General features: G+C 45.2%; 1 protein-coding gene across 3 annotated transcripts in view; it reads right to left on the reverse strand.

Annotated features, from left to right (window-relative positions):
- Window positions 1-667: 667 nt before the first annotated feature.
- LOC115581327 (uncharacterized) overlaps window positions 668-22,628 on the reverse strand; it is a 29,923-nt gene continuing 7,962 nt past the window's right edge. For all 3 annotated transcript variants that reach the window (XM_030416330.1, XM_030416329.1, XM_030416331.1), the window contains 4 exons: window positions 22,499-22,546; window positions 22,353-22,412; window positions 3,913-5,130; window positions 668-3,762 (listed from right to left, as the gene is read on the reverse strand). In XM_030416330.1, the coding sequence (XP_030272190.1) occupies window positions 1,628-3,762; window positions 3,913-5,130; window positions 22,353-22,412; window positions 22,499-22,546 (3,461 nt within the window). In that variant the 3' untranslated portion in view covers window positions 668-1,627. The remainder of the gene's footprint in view (window positions 3,763-3,912; window positions 5,131-22,352; window positions 22,413-22,498; window positions 22,547-22,628) is intronic.

Genomic DNA, 22,628 nt, shown 5'->3' on the forward strand with positions numbered 1-22,628 from the left:
TCTCACGTGACTTTTCTGGCTTTTGATTTTAGTATTGTTTCTTACATGAGGCTCCTTTTTTAACTTCAAAGTCAATATTGTTTTTTGCTAATGACAAAACAACAAATTATCCGTGCATTTACATGTGTGGCCCTTTGCAGGCTACCGTGAGTTCTCTCGTACGAACCACACACACAGTACTGGGATTTTAAGCCTCTTCTATTTACCTGGGAGCTGAACGTGGCTCGCTGAAGTCGTGCTTCTTAGTGATATAAAAATAGAGATTTTGATGCTATCGTAAAAGTGCCCGTAGCACCGCCTTGAAAATGGGAAGTACCGTAAATACGGTAAAAGTACGGTAAAAATAAGGTAAATCTTAAAAGTGCCTCTTTCATTGTAATTATGCTTTTACATGAAGGTTTAACTCATATACATTCACAAAAAAGCCTAGGTTGCATTTTGGTGAGAGTTTCACTTTAAGGGAAAAACAAAGTAAAATGCTCTGAATGTAAATATGTGGCGGACCCTGCCACCTTTCCAGCTTCATACAGTATTCTGGGACCTTATTGTCCCAAGAGCAGCTTGTTTCATTCACTTATCTGGGAATACATATTTCTGAGTTTGTGTTATTACCTCAATAATATTGTAAATACTTTTCATTAAAAACAAAAAATTCAGTCAATGTGTGTCTTTCTTTATCATTTTTATTTATCCGATGAGCAGTTTATATGAAAACATATGATATTTGACTTTCCAACATTAAATTTCACTTACAAACATCATGTTATTTCTCATTTTCTTTCTTTACTGAGCCATTGACCGTTTTTAAACGTAATTAATCACACAAACAATAAAAGGAAAAATACATGAAAACAGTCAGCAAAAATGGAAATTACTCCAAACTCATCCTACAGAAGTAAACAAATAAAACATCATAAAGACTTTCTACAAACTGTAAATGTGTTGACATTGTGCCTTTTTCACACTAACAGAACAGAATGTCTTTATTGTCATTGCACAGCAGTATTGTGGCACCATCTCTGCAATAAAATTTAGATTTTCCAAAAATGTAAATAAAACAAACAGAAACAAGGAAGATCCTGAATGTTACACATTAAAAAGTATTTCCAGTAATACAGATTCACCACGATACAAAACATCCCAATTTTGTGATTCAAACTCAACATACCGTCTCTACTCCCAGATCATCTCAGGATCAAAGTCCGGTTTCACTTTGTGAAGTCTTCAGTCTTTGTTCATGTGATTTTCTCCATCAGACGGGTCATTTTAGTTTTTGTCTGTGAGCAGAATTTCTGAAAAACTTCGGAACTTGTGGTCGATTCTACATGCACAGATTTAATTAGAAGAAATTAAACATTAAAATAAACAGAAAGTTCACATAAATACTGAGTAGAACTTTATCTTCTTCATATTAGAACACCTTAGAGTCCATTTTTTGTCTCTTATACCATGTTGACTTACTGATTCTTGTAATCACTGTAGATTAACTGTGGGCAGAAAACTTTTTATCACAATCTGAGACCAAATTCAACTCAAGTCAGTGAGGAATCCAAATAAAACTGTTAAAAGCAGTTCTTGACTTCAATGAATGATGTTAATTCAAAGTTTACATCTAATTCATCTCTCCTCATAAAATGCTACAGCTTGATGTGTCGACGTCAGTCAAAAGTTTCTGTATCAAGTCACTGATTTCATTTTCCTGTTTTTGCTGCAGATCTTTCTTTTTCTTCTCATTTTTCTCCTTGCTCATTTCCTCTTTATGTTTGTTCAGTAAGTCAGTGATTGTATTCAGATTTGCTTTCTTTTTGGTGACACATTTCACCAAGTCAGAAACTTGACTGAGATGTTTTTTCCTCATTTCTTTTTCTTTGTGGACTCTAAGAGCCTTTAAGATGTCGTATTGCTCATCTTTGTCTTTCATTTGCTCCTCGTGTTCTTTCTTCTGTTCTTCAAACTTCTTGTTGTATTTCTCTTTGAACTCATTGAACTCTTCAGCTTTCTCTCTGGCTTCTTCTTCATACGTCTTCTTCAGATCCTCCATTTTCTGCTTATACTTCTCCTCCATGTCTTTTCTCTCTTTCTCCTCTTGTTCTCTTCTCATTTGATCCTCTTCTTTCTTTTTCTTTTCATTCTTTTCTTTTTCTTGTTTGTATTCTTCTTGCAGTTTTCTGAGTCTTGTTTCTTCCTCCTGTCGTCTCTGTTCTTCTTCTTCACATCGTTTTTCCCATGATTCCTTTAGTTTTTTCTCCCAGTTCTCTCGTTCTCTCCTCATCTCTTCTCTGCTCTCCTTCAGCTTTCTGTCAATGTTTTCCTTTGATTCTGACTCTGATCTGATTTTTTGCTCCAAAGCTTCAACTTTTAGTTTCCACTCCTGTCGTTTGAATTCTTCCTCTTGTTTTCTCTTCCTGTCTTCTTCTTCTCTCATTTCCTGTTCTTTCTTTCTCTCCTCTTGTTCCTTCTTGATCTTTTCCTTCATTTCTTGAAGTTGTTTTTCTCTTAGTTTTCTCTCCTCTTCAGTTTCTGCTCTCAGTTCTTCCTCAATGTCTTTCTTCTCTTTCTCCTCTTGTTCTCTTCTCATTCGATCCTCTTCTTTTCTTTTCTTTTCATCATTTTCTTTTTCTTGTTTGTATTCTTCTTGCAGTTTTCTGAGTCTTGTTTCTTCCTCCTGTCGTCTCTGTTCATCTTCTTGAAGTCGTTTTTTCCACCATTCCTTTTGTTTTTTCTCCCAGTTCTCTCGTTCTCTCCTCATCTCTTCTCTGCTCTCCTCCAACTTTCTGTCATTGTTTTCCTTTGATTCTGACTCTGATCTGATTTTTTGTTCCAAAGCTTCAACTCTTTGTTTCCACTCCTGTTTCTGAATTTCTTCCTCTTGTTTTCTCTTCCTGTCTTCTTCTTCTCTCATTTCCTGTTCTTTCTTTCTCTCCTCACGTTCTCTGTTGATGTTTTCTTCCTTTTCTTTAAGTTGTTTTTCTCTCAGTTTTCTCTCCTCTTCTGTTTCTGCTCTCTGTTCTTCCATTCTTCTTTTCATCTCTTCCATCTCTTCTTCATGTTTTCTTTTTAGCTCCTCCCTCTCTCTCCTCATCTCTTCTTCCTTCTCCTTCAGGATTCTCTCCATCTCTTTCTTTATTGCTGCCTCTGCCTCTTGCAGCATCTCATTAGTGTAGCAGCTGCCTCCATTTGTCTTCACCATGGTGTCGATCTTGGTGATCAGCTCACTGACCTGCATGTGGTTTTCTTTATCATAATTATTAAACACGTGGTATCTTCCTCCACAGTCAGCAACTAGCTTTTTGAAAGAATCATCACCTTGTTCAATGTATTCTTCAACAGACATCTCATCGTTCTTTAGTTTATCTCCTCCAGTAAACAGAATGATGGTGAACCCCTCAGCATTCTTCCCGAAGCCTTCCTCGATACGTTTTAATGTCTCCTTCTCTTCTGGTGTAAATCTGCCAATTTGTATCACCAGCAGGAAGACATGTGGTCCTGGAGCCAGAAGACTGATGCATTTCACCATCTCCTCATTAACCTCTTCATGAGACAGAGTTGTGTCAAACAGACCAGGAGTGTCGACCACAACGACTGGACGACCGTTTACTACAGTCTGTTCTCTCTGACAACGTTTGGTGACTGATGTCGGGCTTGATTTGGCTTTAAACGCCTTCCTTCCTAGAATGGTGTTTCCTGAAGAGCTCTTCCCACTGCCAGTCCTCCCTATCAGAACAATCCTGAGACACTCTGGGCTCTGTTCTTCATCAGCACCTGTTAAATATAAAGACAAGGAGTTTCTTAAATATTCACAGTTGGGACAATAAAGACAGTTTAATGTCCAGTAGATGTTTTGGCATAGGAGAATGTTATAAAGATACATATGAATTATTACTATTTATACTGAAACATTACAGAACTTACAGCTGATGATGCTTTTTGTTCTCAGGTCCTTCAGCTCAGCCTGCAGTGTGGTGATGTTTTCCTCTTGTTGTCTCATCTTTTCTATTTGAGAAAATGCAAATGTTTCTGTTGTGTAGCTGCACAGTTTGTCTTTGTAGATTCTCAGTCTCATTTTATCCACCGTGTCCAGCAGCTCTGGGATCTGCTGCTTGTCCTTGATGTTGAGAACAACAGATCTTCCTCCACAGCTCTGAAGGAACTCCTGGATGTCTCCGTTATTTCTTACAAAGTTAACAACAGCTGGAGCTGTAGGATCTGACTCCACAGTGAACAGAATCATGATGAAGTCATTGACTCGAGAGCTGAATGTGTTCTGGATGGTCTTTAACTCACTCTTGTCTTCATCAGTGAGGGGATCCACAGGTAGGACCAGGATGAAGGCATGGACGCCCTCAGGATCACAGAGGGAGATACACCTGAGTGATTCCTTCATCACTTCCTCCTGAGGTTTTCCACACAAGGCAGGCAGCTCCACCAGGGAAACCCAACGTCCACACACCTCTCCCTGACTCTGAACACACTCTGATGAGTTGGAGACTGAAGGAAACTCTGTCTGACCTAAAATGGCCTCAGCTGCTGAAGTCTTCCCTGCTCCTCTCCTCCCACACAGAACCATGTTTAAAGCTGCTCTGATGTCTTCAGACTTTGGTCTGATGGTCTCTTCACTGCAGGTGAGGAAGGCTCCTCTGTTTTCATGGACAATCTTCTCAATCTTCTGCATTAATGACCAGTGGTTGTATTCAGACATGTTGTAGTGTCTTCCTCCACAGTCTATAAGGAGTTGATTCACAGTGAAACTTGTTTTCTTCCCCTCATGTGTGATGATGACCATTGAGTGTTTAAAAGCATCTTGACCAAACAAACTCAGGATGAACTTCAGAGTTTCTCTGTTCTTCTCTGTGAACTCAGAAGGTTTCACTAACAGCAGGAGAACATTTGGTCCAGGAGGACAAAGACTGATGCAGCTCTTCATCTCTTCTCTCACAGCTTTCTCAGACAGACTGAACATGTCTGGAGTTTTCACTACAGTTAGAGGATTTCCTGTCCACTGTCTCTGGAAGGCCACAACTTGTTTGGAATGTTTGTGTAAATTAAAATATTGATTCTGCAGGATGAAGTTTCCAAGTTTTGTCATTTTGTCTTCACTTTTCCCCACCAGAACAATCCTGAGTGTAGACACTGTAAAAAAAGAGGGAAAGTCACAGTTTAGGGTCGATGGCAACAGGACAAGAGGAAACAGGAGGCAGTGTAATCGCCCAGAGCTGTCATTCTCAAGCTTTCCAGGCCCTGCCCTCACTCATCAATCATCTAGTCTCTTCCTGCCACCCATTTAAAAAAAGTAGGCCAACTGTCTTCTATGAATATTAAAGTTACAACAAGTAACTTAATTTCTTTCTTGATTCAGGCAGTGACTATGATTTTATGATTAAACGACCGTGATGGAAATGTATTTATTTGTTTGTTTATTTATTTTTTTTGGCCTTTATGGCTTTATTGATAGTACAACTGAAGAGGGTGACAGGAAACAGAGTGAGAGAGAGAGGGGGAGTGACATGCAGCAAAGGGACCTGGGCCGGGATACGAACACGGGTCCGCTGCAGCGAGGACAAAGCCTCTACACATGCGACGCTGCTCTACCAACTGAGCTAAACGGCGCCCCATTTATTTGTTTATTTAACAAAAAAATAAGCAACAAAGAGTCACCTCGGGGGGAAATTATGTCAAGAATGATAATGAAATCTGCACTTCAGTGTAAAAGCTCTTCTTCAGCTGAAGGCTCAATCCATTTCATTAACAGAAATCCCTTCTCCCTGTGATCCTGGGAGCTGTGTGGCAATAGCTCCTGGTCGCGTCACCGAAGGCAAATTGTTCCCAGGTGAGGGACCAGACAAAAAACTGATTCGAAAACCTCACAAACTGGTGCCAACAGGGACACAACATGGAGCTGACCTCCTGTGGATTAACTACCCGGGAGAGAAATGGGGTCGGTGCAGTTTAGATGGGTGGCAGGTGAGGGCAGGGACCTGGGCATTATGACCCCCAACTTTGCAGCCTATCCCTTGGTAAATATAATGTCATCTCTCTGGCAGGAAAGGAGCCAAAAGCTGGTGCGGGAGGCAGACATGTACCAAGTAGATATTAGAGGTGGACTGCTAGTGGATGTAGGAACCCAAGCCTTTGTCTCTGCATCTTAAAGTGGTCTAATTTCGGCCATGATTACCTTTAACCCAAATCTACTCCTTTTTGCAGCATATGGGACTGAAAGCCCCCCACCTCCTGACCTGGCAGATCTTCTCCTCTCCACGAAGGGGGGAGGAAGTTGTTTTGTTTTGTTGTTTTGTTGTTTTTCTTGCATAAACAGATCACCAGAGACCTTCTTTTAGTAATTTACAACGACTAAGCACATCTGGTCTGTTCCCCTTCCTCCAAAGAAGATGAACCTCTTTTCCTCAGGTCAAACACGGTCAAGCACGATAGAGTCTTCTTTCTCCACATCAGAAGGAAGGAGGACTGTTTTCTAACACAGATGTTGTGATTTAAGATTTAAGACTAATCTACGTTTCTCTCCCTCTGGAACATTCTCCAGTGGGGGAAGGCTTAATAGGAAACCTAATCTGTGTGTTCTTCTCCTCACATGTCCAACTGTTATTTACGATTGTTGTTGTTCCTTCGTCTGACATTCCAATCCCATGCAGTGCTCTATTCTCACCCAAATTCAAATACGTCATAAATAACTAATAAACTACAATCTCAATTTCTTAATTTTAGCAGATTCCGAAATAGCGTAAGAAGGTCATACAATAGATCTTTCCCATGTTAGTAGTCCGACCGGACTACCGGTCGGCCTCTTAGAAATTCTGGCAAACCATCCAGCGCCTCAGGAGGGGGAAGCAGTCCTCCACCAACACTGTTTACAGTGGAGGTGGGAAGCTGTTGACCTCGACTGGGGATATCGTCGGGCGGTGGAAGGAATACTTCGAGGATCTCCTCAATCCCACTGACATGCCTTCCATAGAGGAAGCAAAGGCTGGGGACTCAGAGGTTGACCCATCCATCACCCAAGCCGAAGTCACTCAGGTAGTCCGGGAGCTCCTCGGTGGCAAAGCACCGGGGGTGGATGAGATCCGCCCTGAGTACCTCAAGTCTCTGGATGTTGTGGGACTGTCTTGGCTGACATGTCTCTGCAGCGTCGCGTGGCAGTCGGGGACAGTGCCTCTGGACTGGCAGACCGGGGTGGTGGTCCCCCTATTTAAAAAGGGGGACCTGGGGGTGTTCCAACTATCGGTGGATCACACTCCTCAGCCTCCCTGGGAAAGTCTATTCCAGGGTACCGGAGAGGAGAATTCGGCTGATAGTCAAACCTCAGATTCAGGAGGAACAATGCGGTTTGCGTCCTGGCCGTGGAACACTGGACCAGCTTTATACTCTCCGCAGGGTGCTCGAGTGTTCATGGGAGTTTGCCCAACCAGTCCACATGTGTTTTGTGGACTTGGAGAAGGCATTCGACCGTGTCCCTCGTGGCATTCTGTGGGAGGTACTCCGGGTCGGAGGCCCTCTGTTAAGGGCTGTACGGTCCCTGTACGACCGGAGCAGGAGCTTGGTTCACATTGCTGGCAGTAAGTCAGACCTGTTCCCAGTGCATGTTGGACTCCGGCAGGGCTGCCCTTTGTCACCGGTTCTGTTCATTATTTTCATGGACAGAATTTCTAGGCACAACCACGGTCCGGAGGGGATCTGGTTCGGGAGCCACTGGATCTCATCTCTGCTTTTCGCGGATGATGTGGTCTTGTTGGCTCCTTCGAGCCAGGACCTCCAGCATGTCCTGGGGCGGTTTGCAGCCGAGTGTGAAGCGGCTGGTATGAGAATCAGCATCTCCAAATCCGAGGCCATGGTTCTCGACCGGAAAAAGGTGGCTTGCTCCCTCCAGGTAGGAGGAGAGTTCCTGCCTCAAGTGGAGGAATTTAAGTATCTTGGGGTGTTGTTCACGAGTGAGGGAAGGATGGAGCGTGAGATTGACAGGCGGATTGGTGCAGCGGCCGCAGTAATGCGGTCGTTGTATCGGTCTGTCGTGGTAAAGAGAGAGCTGAGCCGAAAGGCAAAGCTCTCGATTTATTACCAGTCAATCTAAGTTCCGACCCTCACCTATGGCCATGAACTTTGGGTCATGACCGAAAGAATAAGATCCCGGATACAAGCGGCCGAAATGAGTTTCCTCCGCAGGGTGGCAGGGCGCTCCCTTAGGGATAGGGTGAAGAGCTCTGTCACCCGGGAGGAGCTCGGAGTAGAGCCGCTGCTCCTCCACATCGAGAGGAGCCAGCTGAGGTGGCTCGGGCATCTGTTTCGGATGCCCCCGGGACGCCTCCCTCGGGAGGTGTTCCTGGCATGTCCCGCCGGGAGGAGACCCCGAGGAAGACCCAGGACACGCTGGTGTGACTATGTCACTCAGCTGGCCTAGGAACGCCTTGGGATCCTCCCGGAAGAGCTGGAGGCAGTGTCCGGGGAGAGGGAGGTCTGGGTGTCCCTGCTCAGGCAGCTGCCCCCACGACCCGGCCCCGGATAAGCAGACAATAATGGATGGATGGATCTTTTGTTTTATTTTGGCAACAAGCTCTAAGACAAGCGAATTGAATCCCTACTTGAAGCCTTTTACTTTTATCCAAGTTTTAATAGAAAAAATTATTTACCACTAGTACCACTACTTAAAACAACCAAGAAAAGTCTTTCTCAAGACTGTGATAATTTGATGAAGAACACTGTAGTCATTGACTGCTTCAGAAGCCTTGCCAGGAGTTTCCAACAAAAGAGACTGTGTGTGCTCCCAGCCGAGACCGACTTTGCCCCCAGCGCTCCCAAGGCGGAAACCCTGCTGGGCCTTCGGACCAAGAGTTCCTCAACAGAGTACCGGCCTTCCCTCTGGCTATTGGACCGACGTGTCGTGCCGTAGTCCAATCCAGAACTCTCAAGAACACCAAACTTCAGTGCCTCCTGACTCCCGGACAAAACAGGCAAAACAACGTCTTCATGCAGCTGGATCCACACATGTGAGGATGAGTGGTGTCTAAAGTTCTGACTTCTGTATAGGTTCTGACTTCTGTCTAAGTTCTAACTTCTATCTTATGAATTTAAGAGTATTAAGATTAGGGTCTCATGGTATTAAAAATTACTCCCATAATATTTAATATATATAACCCGCCCTTTAACTTTACCATCTACTGACAGTCACACAACGTTATTACTTTCCTTATTACAGTCTTTACCTTCTCTGTTTTCTGTTGTTCGTCTAAAATGGTCATGTCATTTATTTTACCCCAAATGATTTAGTCAATAAACATATAATCATTTGTCTTTGTCTGGAACTTAATTTTAATGTGGAGACCCGTCGGATACGTGCAAAGAAGTCACTACTTCATAATATTGAGACTGAATAAATTGATTTTGAATGGACTCTAACTGTCCAAGCCAACTGGTACAGCTAGGTGTTTGGAATAACGTCCTCCGGATTATTCCAATAACTAAACACGGAGGTGGTGCCCCATTTACGAGTGTAAAATTAATTACCAGTAATTAATTTTCATATATATATATCAAAGCAGTGTGTGAGCAGTGTCTCCTACATTATATATTTATGGTGCTGCCCATGTGAAGCCCATATAATATCCTACATGGATTTTTAAAAGCTGATATAATAAAGATGCTGGGAGAAGGAAAAAGCTCACTGCTGATTAATTGACCAATATATATAAATATGTTGGAATTGATGGTAGGGCAAAGAAACAGGTCAAAGCAGCATTTTCTGAGGGGAAATCTCCTTCTGCAGGCATGAGAGAGGCTGGTTACGCAGCATCTTTTCTTGACCCAGAACGTGTTTGGTAAACACAGGAACATTTTGGCTCGTCCAGTGAGGTTAACTGCAGCCTACGTGGGTGAAATCCAAACATTTGTGTGCTCCCTTATAGTAACAGCTTCACAGGTGAAAACTGATGCTTCAAACATCACATTACAATGGGACTGCGGTGAAATGGGCGTACAGCTGTTTAATTTTCTCCATGTATCCATGGAGTTTTCAAACCTGGGGGGACTGTGACAATCAGGCGCCACCTACTGGACATCAGTGTTTGTCGCATTTTCCTCTGCTTACCAGGATTTGTTGGTGCCTACACACAGGCCACTCTGTTGTCAGAACTATATGGTTAGGGTCCCAACAAGGGCTGAACAGTCCATGTGGACGGTAACCTGGGGGATACGCAGTTCCCCCGGTTTTGAAAACTCCCATCTCAGAATGTCTGAGAGCGCACCTGACTGCATCGTATGTTCCGCAGCGGCCCTGATACACAGAGATGATAAAAACAGCTATATGCCCGTTTCACCGAACCTTTCACCGCAGGCTATCAAGCTCCACCAATGGCCCGCTTGGTGGACACAAGTGCCCCACCCCAACATAGGGTGCCCCAGTCCATTCTCAGCTGCACCACTGCATGCTGTGACACTGTCACCCCAGCCCATGTCCGGAACAGCATAACTGGTTCTGGAATGCTTTAATCCAGACAGCCTTGAGTCAAACACTCAGTGCGTTTATATGACACTTAAGAAAACCGAATTACTGTGCAAGTCCGACTATGATCGGATCTTTAAGATGCATGTATACACCTTAGTCTGACAAAAATCGTACCGAATCAGATTTCTCATAGTTGAATTAAAGCACCCAGATTATTCGATTGATAGTCGCATTACTCCTGCATGTATACGTTCCATCAGATCGGATCGGATTTTGCGTTCTGCGCAGGCGTGAGATTTTTCCCTGGGGCCGCGAGCCGGAAGTAGACGGACGGCAGTGGCAGCGTCTTTCCTCCGGAATTACCGCAAGAAAGAGCACCATTGTGCACCTAGTTTGTGTAATTATCATGTACACCATATACGAAGTGTACAAAGATGTGGCTTTGTCTCGCTCTTCGTGCGCCATCCTTATTGAATGCCGAGGCAGCTGATGACGTAAAGAGGTCAGCCGAAGGTGATTATGTTACCACTAGTTGAAATGGGCACAGCGCCACCTATCGTACCGGGGTATGACATGCTCCGGACAATAATCCGATTTTCTCACCAGGATGTATACTCGGATAATTGCAGTTGTCTGATTGAGTAGCATAGTTGAACTATGGCTGTAATCCGACTAAGATGTGCAAGTAAATGCACTGATTGTTTCCAGCGACTGGTGGTCAGAACTCCTCATTGGCAACTGCCAGTAACAACATGACGATAGCCGCATGCCAACTCACCACATCTGCATGTACTAACACCATTTCTCCTTCCTAGCACGATAGACCCTGTTTGCATGCCTTAGAGATCCAGTCAGCACTTATGAGAAGATGTAGCTTAAGTGCAAGTACCCTGGAGATCTTCTGTAGGACCCCGTTGGGCAGTGGTTTTCAAACTGGGAGCCTGCCCCCTTGGGGGGCCCAGTGTTATGACAGGAGGGGCACGACGAGGCTAAATATGAATGATGCATCATTGCTATACACTGCTAACAAATCATGAAAAAGTTTGTGAATGGACTGCCAGGTAAACGTAAAGCAGCAGATACCAAAACACAGACAAAAAAATATGATGAGGCATATCTTGCTCTCAGCTTCACCAGTACAACAGTGGGCAATGAGGAGAGACCACACTGTGTTGCGTGTCTCAAAATATTAGCTTCTGATATTATGAAGCTGAACAAGTTAAGACGTCACTTGGATATTTCACATCCAAAACACAAAGAAAAGCCCATCGATTTCTTACTATAGTGTGTAACAGAGTTACTTTAGTAAAACAGCATCTCTACCTTCAAATGCTCAACTCGCGTCCCATGCAGCAGCATACAGAGTTGCTCAGTGTAAAAAGCCACACGCAATAGTGGAAGAATTATTACTACCTTCCGCTTTATATGGTTTCAACTATGATTGATTAAGCAACAGCCAGCAAACTAAAGGCTATTCCACTGTCAGACAATACTATCGCGAGGCGCATTTATGACATGTCAAAAGACATAGGGGAGCAGCTTACTGAGAAGATATGACTTTAAAAAAAAAAAAATGTGATCTACAAAAGGGGGGCCCTGCAGAAAAATTTGGTCACCATTGCCTTAGGGAATACATTATGGTCTCCATTGCCCCCATGGAGCAACCCTTAGATCTGCTACTACCACTATTATGCAATCTTCAGATACATCTGACATCTGGTCTTGGCAGCACATTTTACAAATTCTGAAATGTTCTTAATTAATCCATCTATCATAGAAAGGTAGAAGGTACACAAACTTATAAGTCTGTTAAGTGCTGGTTTGGCTTTTGTTTTGTTTTTGTTTCTTTTAAGGCAGCACGTGTGCACGTCACAATACACAGTCTATACCCATATGTTGGTGGTTTAAGGAAGCAAAGGAATGAACAAAGGTTAATGGTTGATAATGACTGCATGATGTTTGGAACTAGTAGTTATAAATCATCTGCCCAGACGTGCCTCAGTAGGAATGTTCTGGTGCCAAGACAAGGGCGTTTGTCTGTCTGGTCACCGTCAGCCAGGGGGCACTTTTTTCAACGAGTGGTCCACTAACACCCGCTATAAAGTAGAAGCAGCTAACATTGAAAATGAGTTAAGCGGCGCAGCGCCGCTGTTCCACCGTCTGGAGAGAACCCTGAGCTGCCTGGGCACATTAAAGTGCATGAACATTAATAACATGTCTTATGTAAACCAGGACAGTGCTTTCTGATACTGAAAAGTCAGTAGCAACTTGTTTTATGTAAACTTGGGCCCGTTTTAGTTTAACAATAGCTAAACAAGATAAGAATAACATAAAAATGAAATGAAATATTGGGCACATTTCAGTATGCAACCAATTATGTGCAGAGTCATGCTCACCCATCCAGTACCCGGGAAGTGGGAACATAAAAGTGCTTTGGGTCAACCTGGACACATCAAGGCATATTACATTTATAGAAAATAAAATAAAAATAAATAAATAGATGCATAAGACGTTTTTCTTTTTCACTCTTTTTCATATATATGTATATATACACATGTAGCGGACTGAGCGGACATAATTCACCATTTGGTTAGTTCCTTTCTCACTGACAACAGACTCTTAGGCTAAGCACCTAGTAAGCGTCAGTGAGTAACCATGACAACAGAGGCGCCCGGTAACTCAGCTTAAGCGTCAGTGGGTTACCTTGGCAACGGAGGAGATGAGGGGTTTTTTAGCCGTTTTTTCCAGCCGTTTAGTCCTGCCGTTAGTGAGTTTTGAGTTTGGTGGTTGAATAAACGACTGTAAGGCAGTCAAAGAGAGAAGTTGTTCGCTTCCTATTTTCTACAACTTCTTCACTGGTGACCCCGACGTTTGTCAGCTGGACGCCTCCACAGACATCTCTACGAACATGTCGACTAACGCCGTCTCCCTTAAGCTGCCCGACTTCTGGGAATCGTCTGCCTCAGCCTGGTTCGCCCAAACAGAAGCGCAGTTTGCACTCCGGGAGATTACCGCGGATGCCACGAAATATTATTATGTGGTGTCGGCACTGGGAAATTCAACGGCCACGAGAGTGGCGAGTTTTCTCACAAACCCACCTGAGGAGGAGAAATATAAAACATTCAAAACTCACCTGTTGAAAGCTTTTGAGCTTTCCGACGCAGAACGAGCCGGCCGGCTTTTCTCCATCCAAGGCCTCGGCGACAACAAGCCGTCTGAACTCATGGACAGGATGCTGGATCTCATGGGAGCACACAAGCCGGATTTCCTCTTTAACCAACTCTTTCTGCGGCAGCTACCTTCTCAGGTACGAGCAGCGCTGGCCAACACTGCCATTACGGAGTGCCGAGCTTTAGCCGAGGAGGCTGATAAATTCTTCATCGCGGGACAGCAACACGGCGCGGCCGCACCGTTTCCCGTTCACTCTTTTACGCCAGCGACAGGACACGTTACGGCTGCCACAGCGGCAGGGGCTCTCCCACGGCAGCGACCCGCTGGCCTGTGTTTTTACCATGCAAAGTTCAGTCCCAAAGCCAAGCGGTGCCGATCCCCTTGCAGTTTTGACGGGACGGGAAACGCAACGGCCGGCGGTCAGTAGTGGCCATGAGCGCTGGCCATACAGGTAGGCTGCTATTCATCAAAGACAGCATCTCCGGTCGGGGGCTCCTGTGTGACACTGGCGCTCAGCGGAGCATCCTCCTTGCATCTACAGTGGATATCCTGGGTGACGGACACGGCCCCCCCATGGCAGCTGCAAATGGCAGCCCCATCCGCACTTATGGCACGAGATATGTGAGGTTGTGTTTTGATGGACAGACGTTTGGCTGGGATTTCGTCACAGCCAAGATAACTTTCCCCATCCTGGGCGCGGATTTCCTTTGCGCCTATGGCCTGCTGGTGGATGTCAAAAACCGCCGGCTGATCAATGCTGCCACCTTCTGTTCATATCCATGTACCCTTGGTGGAACAAGTTCCATCAGATTATCTAGCATGCTTTCAGCCACGGACGATTTCCTCCGTCTCCTCGCTGAGTTTCCGGACCTCACACAGCCCACCTTCTCATCTTCTGCTACTAAGCACGGAGTAGAGCACCACATCGCCACAACCGGCCCACCAGTTTACGCCCGGGCTCGACGCCTCGATCCAACCAAGCTGACCGTCGCAAGAGCAGAGTTTGAAAACATGGTACGTCTCGGCATCATACGCCGCTCTAACAGCCCATGGGCTTCACCCCTCCACATCGCCCCGAAACCCGGTGGCGGGTGGCGCCCATGCGGCGACTACCGTCGCCTTAATGATGCAACCACACCTGACCGGTACCCAGTCCCACACATACAGGATTTTTCATCCCACCTGGCTGGCAAAGTCATCTTCTCCAAGGTGGACCTCGTCCGCGGTTACCACCAGGTTCCAGTCCATCCGCTGGATGTCCCCAAAACTGCAGTTATCACACCGTTTGGACTTTTTGAATTTTTGCGCATGCCATTCGGCCTAAAGAACGCAGCACAAACCTTCCAGCGCCTAATGGACTCAGTGCTGCGAGACCTGCCTTTCATCTTTATCTACCTTGATGATATCCTCATCGCCAGCACATCCAGAGCGGAACACATGTCCCATCTCAGGACTCTCTTTGAACGACTCAGCCAGCACGGACTGATCATCAACCCGGCCAAGTGCCAGTTTGGGCTGTCCACCATAGACTTCCTCGGACATCGCGTCACCAAAGACGGGGCCGTCCCCCTCCCGTTGAAGGTGGACGCCATCGTGAACTTTCCACGCCCACTCACAGTCAAGTCCCTGCAGGAGTTCCTCGGCATGGTGAACTTTTACCACCGCTTCATCCCTAAGGCTGCCCAACTCATGCGCCCCCTTTATGAAGCTCTGAAAAACAAAGCCCCAAGACACGCTGTGGACTGGTCCGAGGAGAGAGATATGGCCTTTAGGGAGGCGAAGAACGCTTTGGCCAACTCAACGATGCTGGCACACCCAACACCCAATGCTCCCATCGCCATCACCACAGATGCTTCAGACTATGCAGTGGGCGCAGTACACGAGCAGTGGGTGAACGGTGCCTGGCAACCGCTCGCTTTCTTCAGCCGGCAGCTACGCCCAAACGAACGGAAATACAGCACCTTCGACCGCGAACTCCTCGGACTCTACCTCGCCATCCGACACTTTCGTTTCCTGCTGGAGGCACGGCAGTTCACAGCGTTTGTGGACCACAAACCACTGACATTCGCCATGGCCAAAGTGACTGAACCTTGGTCTGCCCGCCAACAGAGACAGCTCTCCTACATTTCAGAGTTTACAACGGACATACAGCACGTTGCCGGAAAACACAACCTGGTCGCGGACTGCCTCTCCAGGGCCGTCGCAGGAACCGTCCACCTGGGGATTGACTATGCCCGCATGGCAGCAGACCAAGCCGCTGATCCGGACGTGCAGGCTTTCAGGACAGCTATCACCGGGTTGCAATTGGAGGACATTGCCTTTGATGAATCCAAAACCTCACTCCTGTGCGATGTTTCCACAGGTCAGCCACGGCCCATCGTCCCCTCCGGGTGGAAACGGCAAGTTTTCGAGGCTGTGCATGGCCTCTCTCACCCAGGAAGGAAACCTTCTCAAAGACTGGTATCGGCTAAATTCGTCTGGCACGGTCTCAAGAAGGATGTCAGGGCCTGGACTGACGCCTGCGTGGACTGCCAACGCGCTAAGGTGCACCGCCACACCAAGGCCCCCCTGGCACAGTTCCCTGTGCCCGAGAGGAGGTTTGACCACGTCAACATAGACCTGGTGGGACCCCTACCCCCCTCCCATGGTTTCACACACCTCCTCACCATGGTTGACCGGACCACACGGTGGCCAGAAGCCGTTCCGCTGTCCTCAACGACGTCCACTGAGGTAGCACGGGCGTTCATTGCCACCTGGGTCGCCCATTTTGGCACCCCGTCTGACCTCTCCTCTGATAGAGGCCCACAGTTCACCTCCGAGCTCCGGAACACAGTAGTAGGGAGCCTAGGAGTCAAACTCCACCGCACCACTGCCTACCACCCACAGGCTAATGGACTGTGCGAGCGCTTTCATCGTTCCATGAAGGCCGCATTGCGAGCCAGCCTCACAGACAACAGCTGGGTCGACAAGCTTCCGTGGGTCATGTTGGGCCTGCGAACTGCACCCAAAGAGGACCTTCAGACCTCATCTGCAGAACTGGTCTATGGACAACCTCTTCGGGTCCCAGGGGATTTCCTCCCCAACACCACAGCTCCTTGGTTGGCAACGCATCAACGGACCTCGCTCCTGGACAATGCCAGAGCCTTCACACCCATCCCCACTTCACAACACGGTCTCCCTCAGTCTCACGTGCCCACTTGCCTGCAGGCAACCAAGTATGTTTTCATCCGCCACGACGCCCACCGTGGGCCTCTGCAACCTCCCTACGATGGACCGTTCCGCGTACTGGAGACCAGGGACAAGCACTTTGTGGTGGACATTGGTGGTAAGCCGGAGTGTGTCTCAATAGACCGCCTCAAACCAGCTCACCTGGACTTGGACCGGCCTGTGGAGCTGGCCCAGCCCCCGCGGAGGGGCCGGCCACCCGCAACACCCCAGCACAGCAACAAGACCTCAGTGGATTCCCCGGCGGGAGCCCTGGCCCCCGCACCTGTTCTCCGGAGCCGTTATGGTCGGACCATCCGCCCTCCAACATGTTGATATTTTCATTTCATTCTTTTTAAGGTGAATTCTGGGGGGGCGTATGTAGCGGACTGAGCGGACATAATTCACCATTTGGTTAGTTCCTTTCTCACTGACAACAGACTCTTAGGCTAAGCACCTAGTAAGCGTCAGTGAGTAACCATGACAACAGAGGCGCCCGGTAACTCAGCTTAAGCGTCAGTGGGTTACCTTGGCAACGGAGGAGATGAGGGGTTTTTTAGCCATTTTTTCCAGCCGTTTAGTCCTGCCGTTAGTGAGTTTTGAGTTTGGTGGTTGAATAAACGACTGTAAGGCAGTCAAAGAGAGAAGTTGTTCGCTTCCTATTTTCTACAACTTCTTCACACATATATATACACACATATATATGTATGTATATATATGTATCTATATATGTATATGTATATATGTGTGTATATATATATTTACACATATATACACACACACACACACACACATATATATACACACACATACACACATACATATATATATATATATATATATATATATATATATATATATATATATATATATATATATACACATATATATATATATAAATATATATATATATAAATATATATATATATATATATATATATATATATGTATATATATATATATATATATATATATATATATATATATATATATATATATATATATATTTATATTAGGGCCGGGACTCGATTAAAAAAATTAATCGAATTAATCAGAGGCTTTGTAATTAATTAATCGAAATTAATCGCATTTTAATCGCATATAAATATTTGACCTGAGAACAGTGAGAATCAATTTTTTTCACATGGATTTTAGTATACCATTGAATAATGACTGAATACAGAAGCTTAAGCAACAAAACATTGTTTTTTCAAGACCAATAGACAGGGAGAGAGAGAGGGGGAGTGACACGCAGAAAACGGACCCAGGCCAGGAGTTGAACCTGGGTCCGCTGCAGAGCCTCGGCACATGGGACGCACGCTCTACCCACTGAGCTAAACACTGCCCCGACCAGTGCAATTTTTGCCATAAAGTGCAGCAATAGCATGCTCTTATCTACGCTGCCATCCGTCCGCTTTTAAAAACAAAATTTCCCATCCACGGGGCCAACCAAAGCAGTCTCATCTGCTTCTTCGTTCATTGTTGTTCTCTGAAGTCATGAACGTTAGTTGGTGCTCCAGTATAATCGGTACCCCTGAAACTCTACCAGTGAGAAACGTTCCGCGGTGCAAAAATAAGTGCGATTAAAATGCATCAATTTTTTAACGCGTTAATTTTTGTGTAATTAATTAATTGTAATTCGGGGAGCGGAGTTTGATCGGGAGATTATTCCATTACACTGCATTAGTATTGACGTCTGCAGTCGGGTGCTCTCATTTCGCTCTGTTTACGTAGCTCTGTTAGCTCGGTAATTTAGACAATAGGCTGTTGACAGAGTAATGTCAACGTTCGGTTAAAAAGGTTAAAACAAGGCTTGTGTAGCTGTGTCGAATTGTGTGTTATTTTCTTTTAAATGACGTGCCTGGTTACACAGGGCTGTAAACTAGCGGTCGCCACTCGCCAAATGCGGCTAAAATATTCCCCTGGCGACTTAATTTTGGAGAGATACATGACACGGGGCGGGTAAATGTTTGTCCTGATGGTCGTGCTCTTGCAATAAATTATGCATGATATAGCAAAACATTGTTGTAGCTGTGTGTAGCTAAGTGATAAATTATGACGGTAGCGAACGTTAGTGCTAAACCGGCTATTTGTTGTGTCTCCAATACAAATACTTTTCCCCCCTCAACAAATACAGATACAAATACCGGCTGCTTTGTATATATATATATATATATATATATATATATATATATATATATATATATACACACATACACACACACACATATACATATATATACATATACATACATATACACACACACATATACATACATATATATATACATAATGAAAATTATTTTTGTTTGTGAAAGCTGGACTATATATTATATTCATATATTCATATCAAACATTGTCTGATATCAAGACACATGATCTGAAAACGTGTCATTTAGTGGATTACATCGTAGGAATCTGTTCTGTTGACAACAGTCAATGTGCTGCTCTGTGGCTGAACTGTCAGCCTCCAGTGAAATCAGCTCTTCAAACTTTTAATGTTAGCCAGGGACCTCAAAGATTTAATGTGACATTAATTAAAGTCTGTTGCACATGTATAGCTGTTGCATGTCTAATGTTAACTTAAAGCATTTACCTGTCTGTGTCAGTTTGTTTACTTTAGATTACGAGGGGGAGGGAGATGAAAAGGGTTTAGATATTCTCAGCAGAAGTGGCCCTCAAATGATGAGGATTGACAGATTGTATCCTCCATGCAAAATGGTGACGTACTCCCCCACGTAGTAGGTGGAGGATGCCCAGCCATTGGAAACTATCATAGCTAAGGTCAGCCAATAACAATAGCTTGTAAAAGGGTCCTTTCACCAATTGCAAAAAGTTCGTATTGGTGGTCAACCTCTCGTAGATAATTTGGGGCTCACCTTCAAGCACAACTCTGGTTCTGGAATCGAACAATATCTTGTGGACTTCTTTTCTGGAGTTACAAAAAGTGAGAGGCACTGTGCAGGTGTGGGGATACTCACAAGCCCCTGACAGTGTGCTGTGGTCTTGGAGTTGACCCCAAGGAACAAGAAGGTTGCCTCGTTGTGACTAGAAGTTGCTGGGCGGAAGGTTCTGAATGAGAACACCTGACCTTATTAGAGATGTTGGGTCGCATCCTGGAAGCTGTTCCATCTGAGGACTCAATAGTTTTTCTGAGGGACTCTCGTGGGCAACAATGGAGAAACCTGGTGTGGGCTGATTGGGATTTGCCAGCCGTTTGCAACAGATATCAAGCTTCCACATTATTATCTCAACTGATGAACTCGTCTTCATTGAGACACACGCAGTGTGCACGAAGGGGAGGGGCTGTGTGTAAAGTGAAAGTAACAGAGGGACAGACGGAGAGCAGGGAAAAGAAATGCAGCTGGGGGCGCCGTTTAGCTCAGTTGGTAGAGCGTGTATCCCATGTGCCGAGGCTCTGCAGCAGACCCGGGTTCGACTCCCGGCCCAGGTCCCTTTACTGCGTGTCACTCCCCCTCTCTCTCTCCCTGTTTCCTGTCATATCTTCAGCTGTTCTATCAATAAAGCCATAAAGGGCCAAAAAAAAAAGTGCTTAAAAGAAGAAAAAAAAAGACTAAATGAAATGCCTGAGGTAGACAAAAAAAAAAATCAACATTGGAGGAAGCAAACTAAAGGTTTGCATGAGAAAAGGCATGTGTGGCATGACATTTGTGTCATGCCACACATGCTCAGTGTGTGAGAGTTGGCAGATGAGACATGTACAAAGAAAAATATGGGTTGAGAAATGTCTGACTGAGGTATGTTGTCTAACGGATATGATATTAAAACAGCCCAGTCATTTCATAGAAATTGTTGACCATAAAAATATAGAGACTAGATAGACTCATGGCCTCCATTAGTGAATACTGATTCACCACCTTTTTCAGCTTGACTCACATAGAGGAGATCTGATCTCTACTGAGTGCACTTTTTGGTTGAAAAAAGTTATCACATTCCAGTATTGCAATACTAGGTAATGAGTCTAACCTGGCTAGACTCATTACCTCCACTGAGGACGCCTTCAACACAGCTGTGAGGATGCTATTTGTGGACTTCAGGTCTGCTTTTAATGCCGTAATCCTTCACAAGCTGGTCAATAAACTTGAGATCTTGGGCTTTGGTTCACAACTGTGTTCTTGGATCATGGACTTTCTCTCACATTGTCCACAGCGAGTGAGAATTGGAAACAACACCTCCTCCACCCTCATCCTAAACACAGGCACCCCACAAAGGCTGTGTGCTGAGTCCAATGCTCTTCACATTTTTCACACATGACTGCACCCCCATCTACACCTCCAACTCCATCATAACATTTCCTGAAGATACAACTATGGAGGGCCTGATTGCAGACAATGAGGAGACAGCAAACAGGTTTGAGGTGAACAATCTTGCGAGTTGGTGTGAGGACAACAACCTGGTCCTTAACAACTCCAAGACAAAGAAGCTGATCACTGACTTCAGGATGACTAAAGTAAGACACACCCTCCCTCTCCACATACATGATAATGAAGTGGAATGCGTCACGTCCTCAAGTTCCTTGGAGGCACTAGCCTCTTTCAAACAGAGAAGACGCGGACGGGAGGGCAGGTTGCAGGACAGACACTTCTCCACGTATATCTGCAGTATTTTTTTCCTCATATAAGTTGCCAAAGACAAAGTTACAATTACTACGTTACTTTTGTTTGGTCCTGTAACGCTGCTTTGTGGGACATTTCTCTTTATTTAGTTGAGTGAAGGACCTGTGTAGTTATCAGACTGTCAGACTGATACACCCTCGATACACGACACCGGCTTTTTTGTTCACACTGGTTCGGTTCGCCAATAATGCGCCGCTGATACTACCTCCAGAGGCGGATCAGCAGCGGAGCGAAATTACACCCCTCGATGCCTCCAAGACATTCACGTGGAGGTGGAGAATTGGTGCAGGATGCCCGCATCCAAACAGCAGTGTGAATGGGGCTACTGTGAGACAGCTGACATCGACCTCTAACATCTCACAGCTTCTCAAAAAGGCCCAACAGAGACTATTTTTCCTCAGGAAGCTGAAACAAGCCCAGCTCCAGCAGAAGCTGTTGGTTAACTTCTACAGGAGTACCATCGAGTGTGTCCTGACCAACTGCACAACAGTGTGGTGTGCCAGCTGCACTGGTGTTGAACACAAACACCTACACCATGTGGTTATAGCAGCCCAGTGCATCATTGGTACAGAGCTTCCTACACTGGACACTGTTTATGCTGCCAGGCTGAAGAAAGAAGCCAACAGCATCTGTAAAGACTGTACACACCTAGGATGGTCTCTCCTCAAACCACTGCATTCAGGCAGACAGTTCAGGACAATTAGATCCACCAGCTTCTACAGAGCTGTGACCTCCATCCCATTAGTTTGCACTATTTGTTTCTACTCGCCTGAAGAGAATGCCATTCACAGTTTCACTATACATGTGTATAGTGACAATAAAGGAATATTCAGTTCTATTCTAATGCATCATGGCCCGGTGCATGCTACACATTCATAGATGTATTAACTTACACTGGTTGCTCGTGTTTTCCACTGACAATGGAGTAGGTGATGTGTACAAAGGTTTGATCACTGTTAAAAGACAAGAGCATTAGTATTAATTACAGTAAATCAACTTAGTCTCTAACTGCATTATAATGATTTGTAAGTGTACTCACAGTTGCTGAATACTGAAGGCACTCTGTTTGACATAATAGATTTCAGCCCTATAAAAATGAAACCACTGTCAACCGCAAAATCTGAACTTGGTACTCAAATCTGATCATGGATAAGATGTTTTCATCACAG

The sequence above is a fragment of the Sparus aurata genome, chromosome 5 (genome assembly GCF_900880675.1).
Source record: "Sparus aurata chromosome 5, fSpaAur1.1, whole genome shotgun sequence".
Taxonomy (NCBI): domain Eukaryota; kingdom Metazoa; phylum Chordata; class Actinopteri; order Spariformes; family Sparidae; genus Sparus; species Sparus aurata.